The 10,326-nt window shown below is 36.4% G+C and overlaps 2 protein-coding genes across 2 annotated transcripts; one reads left to right on the top strand and one right to left on the bottom strand.

Moving 5' to 3' along the window:
- Positions 1 to 701: 701 nt before the first annotated feature.
- Positions 702 to 5,075, bottom strand: LOC117500117 (poly(U)-specific endoribonuclease-C-like). Its single transcript, XM_034152815.1, has 7 exons — positions 4,967 to 5,075; positions 3,882 to 3,981; positions 3,173 to 3,284; positions 2,972 to 3,093; positions 2,364 to 2,476; positions 1,615 to 1,768; positions 702 to 1,228 (listed from the first exon to the last, which is right to left on the bottom strand). Exons 1-7 carry the CDS (start codon positions 4,975 to 4,977, stop codon positions 971 to 973), a joined length of 870 nt encoding a protein of 289 aa, XP_034008706.1. The 5' UTR covers positions 4,978 to 5,075; the 3' UTR covers positions 702 to 970.
- A 451-nt stretch (positions 5,076 to 5,526) lies between these two features.
- Positions 5,527 to 9,980, top strand: pak1ip1 (PAK1 interacting protein 1). The gene is made up of 10 exons (XM_034153161.1): positions 5,527 to 5,838; positions 6,382 to 6,544; positions 6,872 to 6,992; positions 7,126 to 7,200; positions 7,417 to 7,469; positions 7,572 to 7,717; positions 8,343 to 8,440; positions 8,598 to 8,697; positions 9,199 to 9,328; positions 9,494 to 9,980. Exons 1-10 carry the CDS (start codon positions 5,761 to 5,763, stop codon positions 9,613 to 9,615), a joined length of 1,086 nt encoding a protein of 361 aa, XP_034009052.1. The 5' UTR covers positions 5,527 to 5,760; the 3' UTR covers positions 9,616 to 9,980.
- Positions 9,981 to 10,326: the final 346 nt, after the last annotated feature.

The raw sequence follows: 10,326 nt of genomic DNA, 5'->3' as shown, positions 1-10,326 counted from the left end.
TGCAATCATTTTGGTAAATGTACAGTTTTTCTCCAATTGTGTTGTTGCATTATTATATTTGTTGAATCCACGTTCATTTGTGTATTCATCATCTGTTTGGTTTGTATATTTCCCTTGTGCCAAATATACAAAAACTAAATAAAATAAAAACCTGACTCCCATTGAGTTCAAGTTGATAATAATTGTGGACACATGTCTGATTTAATTAAAGTACATTTTATAATACGTCTCTTATTATGCAATTATGGTGCCGAATTTCTTTCTTCTATCTTTCATGAAACAGTCCTGTAACATTATGGTTTGTATGTGTCAGAAAAATGTAATAAACTATAACAGTTAAATAAAATACTCTATATCTAAGAATTCCTCACTATTCTCAGATACGTGGCTTTATTATTATAACTAGTTATTGTGTTTTTCTCAGTCAGAATTATTGGGATTGTGCCTCCAACTATTTTGAATCATCTGCTTAAGCCCTTTTTCCACAGTCAGTTGATGCTGCCAGCTAACCAAGGCAGATCTGCCAAATATTTGTTTTTGTGTTACATTTTTGTTTTTTCAGAAATAATACTTGGAAAGAAAACTACTTCTGCTAAAACAAACCAACTGTATATCTAGATAGACATTGAGTCCAACAATAGGTGTTTCATCTTTCTAAATCTTCTGAACTATCTGGCCTAATTTCACAAACAGATGAGAAATAAAAACGACTTTTTATATAAAGAAACATTTATTCACTCCATGATAGCAAACAGAAAAGGACATCTTAATACTTAACAAGCTTCATTATACCAATCCAGTTCAGAAGTTTTAGGAAAAAATAATAATTATAGAAAGTTTAAGCCTGGCGTTTAGTGCAAGAATAATCTGGATTTGGTTTAGGGTTATACTTATAGGAATGAAAGTGTTACACAAACTGCTTAACATGAAAATATGTTCATGAAAAGTCGCAGCCTATGGAGCGATGTTACTAATCCCATTGGTTGCTGCTGAGCAGTTTGGGATAAGACGTGCCGATGCATTGCCCGTTCCGATAGACGATGAGCTCCAGCAGGTACTCGTCCACCTTCACCTCCACAGACGTCCTCTTCTCCGTCGACATGAGGAAGATGATGGTGAAGAGAGCAAACTCAAACTCTGGACTGACGCCGATGAAGACGCCGCCGACCGCCTTCACCAAACCTTTCCAACTGAACTGCAGATTCAGGACGTGATCGTCCTCATCCGGCTGAAAAACAATGAAGTTCATTAAGAAATACATTTCAGTTCAGTTCATCTCTTTTGTCCCACGAGGGGGAATTGGACTTGTTGCAGAGCGCGATCAACAGAAAACATCACATTTTTTCAAGTAATTAAAGTGTTTTCGTAGGGTGAGTAAAGAAAATGTGCTTCAAACTTAAGTATTTGTAAAAGGTGCATGTGTTAACATTTGGCTTTTATGCAAATTAAGCATTGGAATTGGAAGAAATGAAAAAAAACATATTGAAGGAACACAGTACCTCTGACCTGAAGGGAGAAGATACAATCCCTCAAAGTATCCCTCAGAGTCTTAGCGATAAAAGATGTCTGACAGGTTTTCTGTATCTTAATCATGCATATAACATATCTTCTTACGGTATTCTTGTTTGCTCTTGCTTTGTAGCCTTTGTAGTCCAGATGGTCGTGTTTCTCTTGCAGGTAGAACTGGACCCAGTTGTGCAGACCCAAGATCTCCCGGCCGAACTTGGTTTCTCCCACAAACACATGTTCAAATCCACAGGAATCCTTACTATAATGAAAACAAAAAAAGTCAAATATGGCTTTGTTAAGTCTCCATGTATCTGAGATCATGTTTAAATGTATTTCCTTATCTTCTAGGTTTGTATTCCTGCAAAGCTAAAGCATAAATAGGTAACACCAGTGCTGGAATACAATTGAGAGCATTTACTGAAGTACTGAACTTAAGTCTTTTTTTCCCCGCCACTAAGAACTTTTACTCCACTAATATTCAGAAGGGATGTTGCACATGTACTTCATCACATTCATCTGACAGCTTGAGTAACTTACGATACTTGCATAAAAACATAGAAAGACTTTCTAATATGTGATTTATACTAGCAGAAGGCTGAAGAATTGCTGAGCTTTTGTTTTAAAAAAGAAAGATTTGTCCACAATGAGTGCAATGTTTAATACTTTAAGTGCATTTTTATGATAACACTTACTTTTACTGCAATAACCTTTTGTAGTGGAGTATTTCTACATTGAGATTGTAGTACTTTTACTTTAGTTAAATATCTAAATCATGTGAAAACAATCTGTGTGACTCTTCTCAAAGATGCAGTAAACATGTCATTATTGTAACATGTGTCTCCCCCCTGACTCACCCTCCGCTCCTGTCCCTATGGTACAGTCTGAACCAGATGTCATACAGCTGTCTCTTGAACTGATCGCAGTCTGACGGGGACTGTCCTTTGTTGGACAGATATCCGTGAGCAAACTGTAAAGAAAAAACAAACAATAAAAACATGTTTCAAGCTTTCAATGACAAAATAGATCACAGAAATGTAACTAAGACACATTTCAGCTTTTTTATGTGACCTTCTTTTACCTAATTTAATAAAATAGTTAGGATTATTTAAGGTAAACTGTAGCTGATACTGTGGGTGCATATTCAGTTTCTTTCAAATGGCCATCCGCATGCTTAAAGCCTTCAGTGTTTCCTCAAAAATGTATTATCAGAATAGTAGGAAAACCTTTTGGCAAAAAACTAAGAACTTGATGTTAAAAAAACGGACTGATTTTGCTTTTAACTAAATAAATGTGTCACACAGTGAGAAGCATTTAACTGGTCATTAAGCAACAGCTTGAAAAAGTGTTTGCACACATCCAGGATAAAAGAGGGCCCCAAGACATGAAAAGGGGAAATTCATTACTTGATCAGAGGTTTATAGAGTGCAAACTTCATGCTACCCTTTTCCTAAATCTACTGCACCTTCATGACAGCGGTCTCCATCATGGCGTCGATAAACAGCCTGTTCTCTTTCAGCTCCTCTGAAGTCACTTCCTCTTGTACGCCTGTGGACGTCTCATAATTGTCCAGCAGGTTGACGAAATCTGCATAAAAAAAGACACATGCTTGTTACAAAATTGGAGGTGTCAAAAGAGTAATGGAAAAACAGGAAGTGCAACATACGTAAATATGTCTCGATACTCTTGAGTTTGTCTTCGTTGACGTAAGTGAAGAGAGGAGCTCTGGCCCTGTCTCTGGCGTAGTTACTGCCCTGAGCCACATAGCCTGCCTTCCCCTGAAGAAAACACACCAACACAGAGAGATGTTAACACTGACTCAGTTTGCATTTGGTGACACTTCACTGTGTCCAGATCTGTTTGCATTTATTGCATGTATCTCTGACTGCATGTTTTGCATTGCAGATAAGTGAATATATGGCATTTGCTAGCAAGAAAAATAGATAAATAACATGAATTATTATGACAGGTATTTCATCAGGAGAAAAAAATGAAATAAATACATTAAATATTAAATATATTTCTGGTTTCATCTGTGGTGTGGTGACTAAAGAACAAGATTAAGCCTTACATGTAAAATAATTCAATTTACTAGATAACACCTGAGACTCACAAACAAATTATTGGTATTAACCTAAGAATGTATGTATGGTCCTTTATCATGTTTTTCTCAGTCTATAATAATACACAAATTATATAAAAAAATAAATACATTGAAAAATATATAATTACATATTTAATAAATATAAATAAACAGACTCTTTGTGCCCACCTGGATTAATACCGTTTTATATTTGTTTTTAGTTTTTTATATTCAGAAAAACAAGCTTAATTTCTTTGTATAATTCTAGATAAAGGCAGAGATGGGATCTGACCTGAAGGGAGATGATGTAGTCCGTGCCCGGCCGCAGGCGGTTTGTGTCGAGGATCCAGAGCTGGTTCAGCACCTCGGTGAGCTCCCTGTCCGCCTGTTGACTGGGGGAAAACACCAATAAAACAGCAAATGATATGTAGATGCAGCTAAATGAAAATGGAAAAACTGTTGACCAAAATGTGAACATGATGTACGTATAATGAAACTGAATCTGAAATAAAAACTAAGTTAAAAAAAACAAACACCAAATTAAATAGAGAAGTAGACTAAACAGAAAAGGCATGAACACACACACATTTTAAAATCAGTTACATCATTTTCAAAATACACATCATGTAACAGTTCTTAGGATTTAGCAGCCATGTATATAGTTTTAACGGCATATATATATATTGCACATATAGCACATATTGCACATAGGTGGTTGGTATTTAACAGCAGCAAGTTATACAATTTACAAAATAAACATCTTGTAACAGCTCTAAGGATTTAGCAGCCAGGTATATATTACACAGTTATTAACGGCATATACATATATTGCACATATAGCACAAAATTGGTTTAAATAAGTGGTTTTGAGTTGGTTACACGCCTTTTTTAGTATCATGTTAACTTCTGTTATCTGAAGGATTTCATCAACACAATCACATGATGATAAGGTTTGTAAACAACACTACTCGATTGTTTCACTGCTCAATGACTCAGTGGTCATAAACACAGGACCTCTTTAATCTCGTACTTCCTGTGGAAAACTCTAATAAATCCCACATGCAGCAGCAGCAGCAGCACACTTCCCCTTTGTTGATGTCTCAACGTTTATGAAAGGCTGCATGTTGAAAAAGAGGTCAGTCAAGGATATAACAAATATTTCACAAAGTCAACTAAAGGTTATTAAACACCACTAAAGTGATTAGCATTTTGGAAACTGCAAATCTGTCTTGTAAAGGAAACTTTTAAAAACACTCGACAACTGGCTGAAGTTTCACCAGTTATTAGCTGATGAGAACAAACATGCAAACAACATGAAAAACCTCTAAAATACAAATTATTCTCTTGTATTTCTCTAAGACTCCAAAAAAAACTTACCTCCTTGCCATTTTCTCCGTTCAGTGCCAAGATGTAATGTAACAGTCCTGACAAGTTCCTCTTCATGCAGACAGTTATCTGAGATGTTTATCATGACGTTTCTAAGGGAACCAGCCAATTAAATAAACGCCCACGTTCCCTCCCTTTTCTCATTAAAATAACGGAAGTCATCTTCTGGTAATGCATTAAAATAGTACATCCGTTTAAATTGTTTTTCTTTCTTAAACCAGTTAACAGCTAAGCGACTCTAGTGCTTTTTAGGTTTCTTTTTAACATTACAACATTAACATTAATGTAATGTAATGTAACAACACCGCCAGGTAGGTAGACGCCCCCCAATTCCTTTATTATCTTTGTGAGTGTTCATGTTTTGAGAGATTTTGTGTAGGGACACCCCCCTATCTCCAAGGGACGAAAAAAAAGGTCATGTCATCCAATCATTTCAAATCAATCCTGCCTGCTCAAGCTACTGTAGCTGCTCAGTGGTTTGAGCTGTCAACTGCGTTTGAACTTTTATTTTGAAATCCATACAAAATAAAAGGAAGTCGAATTATGCGCATGCGCAACAGCCACACACGTTGTTTTGGAAGTTGTTAACGCAAAAAACATAGCTACATATTTCCGTGTTTTAATAGCTTCACCAACTCTTTACGTGTTTTATCGTTGTTTCGCATGTGTTTCCTATTTTGGAGTATCATAACCTGTTATTAGCTGTTGCTAAAACTAGGTGACAGGGAAGCTGAAGTTTAAAGAAAGCTAACTAGCCTGATAGCTTAGCCCTGTGCAGCGACAGCATGGCAGCTGTACTGGGGCTGATAGCTGGGAGCTACGAGCAGGTCACCTTTGGGTACAGAGTGAAAACTGATGAACCAGTAAGTTACAGTTATTTATTAGTTGTTAGTTATTTAGCAAAAAGGGTCTATAAGCTGTAGTTTCTTAAAAACTACAGCTTATACAGTCTGTCGCTGTGATTGATGTGCAGTCCAACAGGGTAAAACAACTTGTGTGTGATGCTATGACCATAGGATGTATTTTAAAGGAATTATGGACAGTCAATTAATAAGTTATCACATTAACAGACTTGGGTGTAGATACAAAATGCATTTCAAATGATCAATTACATTCAAAAGCACTATAAGAAATCATGGTTTAAATGGGACATTGTTTACTGTCCTTTAAATAAATAACTATGTATTTTATATTGTTCATTTTTAAAAGGAAAAATCAGAGGAAAAAATAATACTTCTGCAGGTGAGGTAGAAACCCACTACAAGCTTATTAAAGAAAAGAATATATAAATAGATTAATAAATAAACTGCAAAATGTATAAACAAATGAAGGAAATTAAAACAACAACAAACCCCCTTAAAATGTTCTATACCATTAAAAACCTGTATTTATTGTTTGTCCTGCAGGAGTGGACAGCGAAGGCAGAGTTCACTCATCACGCCCACACAGCATCTATATCAGCCGCAGCAGCCAGCGAGAGGTTTGTGGTCACAGGAAGCAAAGATGAGACCATCCAGCTGTACGACATGAAGAAGAAGATTGAACACGGAGCTCTGCTGCATCACGATGGTGAGACATCTTCAGGATATCACCTATTTAACATCAAGTCATACACCAATTCTACAATGTGGAAGTAGTAGCTGTGGCTTAGTGGCATGGAGATCTCTGGTAAAGGTGCTGTAGCAAACTGCTTTTGTTTCTTGATTTGTAATGTTTAAATGGCTGTTGGGGCACTTTTATCCCGTTGGTGTGATAGACTTTGTTACATTTTCTATACTGCTAGCCCATCAAGTTTAAATAATCATCAAAGAATTGACCTTGCTTGCTTTTTACCATGAAATGAAAAGACTCTAGCTTGATGTTTGCGCACCTGAGCTTAACTTCTCTGTCATGCAGGCACCATCTCTTGCCTGGAGTTTTACGGGACGTCTCATTTACTGAGCGGAGGAGAGGACGGACTCATCTGTGTTTGGGGCACGAAGAAGTGGGATTGTCTGAAATCCATCAAAGCTCACCAGTAAGCAGAGAGCGAGAGAGCGAGAGAGAGAGTGATGCTGCAGTAGCACTTGTAGCACGTGATAGTGTTGTCTTGGATTTTGATTGCCATGACGAGTCAAATGAACTCGCTTTATCTACCTGTTTTTCCTCAGAGGTCATGTCACGTCGCTGTCCGTCCATCCGTCTGGAAAAATTGCACTTTCAGTCGGGACAGATAAAACTCTCAGGTAAAATCACAAAAAGACAATCGTATTAAATCATTCTTTTATAGTTTTTATGATATTATCTTTTCAGTTAAATTGGGATAAGCATCCGTTGCTTGCTAATCTTTTTTTAAACCTATACAACTATGGTCTTGTAAATAGGAATAGCATTATGTATTAACAAGACAAATATATTTATATTTAAAGAGATAACTTTTGCATATTTGTATCCCTTTTTAGAACATGGAATCTAACAAACGGAAGATCGGCCTTCATCAAAAACATAAAACGGAGTAAGCCTCATTTTAAATTCTCTAATTAAGGACTGTTCAAGTTCTTTAATGAATGTGTGATCAGTGTGTTTGAAATAAATTGTTCTTTTACACTTCTAACAGACGCACACATAGTCCGATGGTCTCCTGATGGGGATAAATATGTGGTCGTGGTGAACGATGAAGTGGACATCTACGACCTGGAGACCGCCTCTGTGACGGCAACCATGAAAAACCCCAAGAGGATTTCATCTGTGAAGTTCTTAAATGTGAGTTATCTGACTAGAAAAAATGACACTTCTAACAACATTTAATCATGGGGTGAGAGGTCAATGTGAAGGGGGAAAAAACAAGGTCTTTATGGTTAAAATAGACTGTGAGCACACACACACACACGCCACAGGAGGTCTTTTCTTCCTGTGGACATCAAACTGTATAACTCCTCCTCCTTCTGCAGGAAGGATAATTAAACTATAACACCATGTGCAATATTAGGTTAATGTCATAATCTCATAACATCTGCAGTTTTAATATTTAACCTAATTTTATTTAGTACGATGAGAAATTAGCTATTAGTTGTTTTTAGTATTTGATATTTAATATTTTTCTTGAATGTGCAATATGACTTGTCACTGTCACAGGCTGCTACCTATTCTCTACTGGGGCACTGTAATACGTTACTTTAAAACTTTGTATATTGAGCTATTGTATATTGCATACTTTTATTATGATGTATCTGTATTATCTGTATTGTAATTTTGGAGCAACCTGGCAAAAAGAATTTCCTTCGGGATTAATAAAGTTCTATCTAATCTTATGGTATTACATTGGACCTGGGAAATGACATGGTAATCCATACATGGTCAAATAGAAATCCTACTTTTATTTTTTCAGAACTCCATTCTTGCGGTTGCAGGAGACGATGAAAAAGTGAGGTTTTGTGACCTGGGAAAAGAGAAATGGGTGTGTGAGTTTAAGGCTCATGAAAAGAGGTAATTTCAGTGTTTGTGTTCTTTACTTACTTTACTTTTCAGATCTATTTATTTAAAGTGTTTGCACCTGCATTTCTTATAAACACATTTCTATAATGAAAGAGAATTGGACTTTGTAACTACAGAATATAATCCTCTCAAAATGTTGCGATTTCAGAGTGAAGGCGGTCGAAAGTTTCGTGATGGAGGATCACTGCATACTGGTGACGGCTTCAAATGACGGATTCATCAAAATGTGGAAACTTTATCTAAAAGAGGCATGTCTATAATTTGATTTATACATTTTTGATTATAACACATTTACTTGTAACTTCCACCTTATTCCTTTTGAAAAACCATTTACCTTGCAGAGACACAAAAACAATAACATTTCCATAGTGTAACTACTTATAGGCATATACCTTCTTTGCAAAGCAGAATAACATGTTTTTTTAAATCAAATAGTTAACATATATTTTCAAAATAAAAACAAAAATGTGCAAAATGACACTGTTGTTCCCTGCTGAGCTGTTTCTTAACTACCAATGTCATCTTGTCTTTTTTTAGAGAGTTGGTTGTAACCATTACATTTTTAATTAAACAATACACTGCCATTTACCTTCTCCGAGATAACTAACTAAAATAAATCAATTAAAAACAGCCGCTAGGTTTTATTTTATCCTTAACATTTGATGCATCAAAGCCCATGGCTGTGTCACCTCTCCTTTCTTCACTAAGTCCTAAACTCCTGCCTCCTTTGTACTCCTGCTGTCCATCAGGAGCTGGAGTCTCCCACTCTGCTCATGGAAGTGAACACAACGGCCCGCCTGACGTGCCTCGCTGTGTGGAAACCTTCGTCTATGCAGCCGCCCGCTGAGGAACCAGCCGCTCCGACCACGACACCTCAAGGTCCTGCAAACACTGAGTCATGTCTCACTTCTTCTTATTAAATAGATTTGAGCTACAGTTATTAGAGGGTATAGGGACACTGGTGATTTGATTAGTTTGTATGTAGTTTCTAAATTATATGTAACATACTCTGTTCTTATATAATCTGTTTGCTTTGGTCCACAGAACTGATTCAGGAGCTTTCAAAGACGAAGAGAGTCCGAATTGCAGCAGAAGAAGTTATTCTAGAAGACGAGAGCAAACCCAAGAAGAAGAAAAAGGGCGGTGGAAAAAAACCAACAGAATAATTAAACCTGTTTTGTTATTCATGGCCTGTTTTATATATTTTTGTCACATATGCAAGTGCTCTTTGCTGTTGCTACAGGTTTTGTGAACAGATTGTGTGAATATATATATTCCTTTCCTGTCAACAATGAAAATAGGAACAATACGAGATCATCAACAATTAAACATGTTTTATAATCCTCAGAATTGTTTTCTGTGGAAATGCTCTTGTTTCCCATAGTGACGGGATAAAGTGCATTTAAGAGATATGTTGGCTGTTTTTGTGGCAACACAGCACAAGTCTATTTTGGAGTCATTGCTTTCTGTCTATGGCAAGGTTTAAGACTGATGATGTATCAATAAAAAACAATTAAGTCTTACCATTTCAGATTGGGCCTGTGTCCAAAAAGTGTTTTTTCTGAGCGCCAGAACATACGTGTTCTATCTATAGGCTGAGAGCTATTGGATGTACAGCTCTGGAAAAAATAGAGACCACTCCAACATGTTTTTAAATCTCAATCTCTACATGTATGGCAGCCACTTTATTCCAGTGTCTGTTGAATTCCAACAAAGATAAATGTTGTCAGTAGCTAATAGAATAAAATAAAACATTTTACTCAGACGCATACCTATAAAGAGTAAATCCAGAGAAACTTGATAATTTTGCATTCGTCTCTTACATTTTTCTGTAAGCTGTATGCTTTCAGTTTCCTAATGAGTATATGTCATTGAAG

Source organism: Trematomus bernacchii, unplaced genomic scaffold (assembly GCF_902827165.1).
Source record: "Trematomus bernacchii unplaced genomic scaffold, fTreBer1.1, whole genome shotgun sequence".
Classification (NCBI taxonomy): domain Eukaryota; kingdom Metazoa; phylum Chordata; class Actinopteri; order Perciformes; family Nototheniidae; genus Trematomus; species Trematomus bernacchii.
Note: the sequence above shows the minus strand (reverse complement) of the source record. Positions and strands in the feature narration are given on the sequence as shown.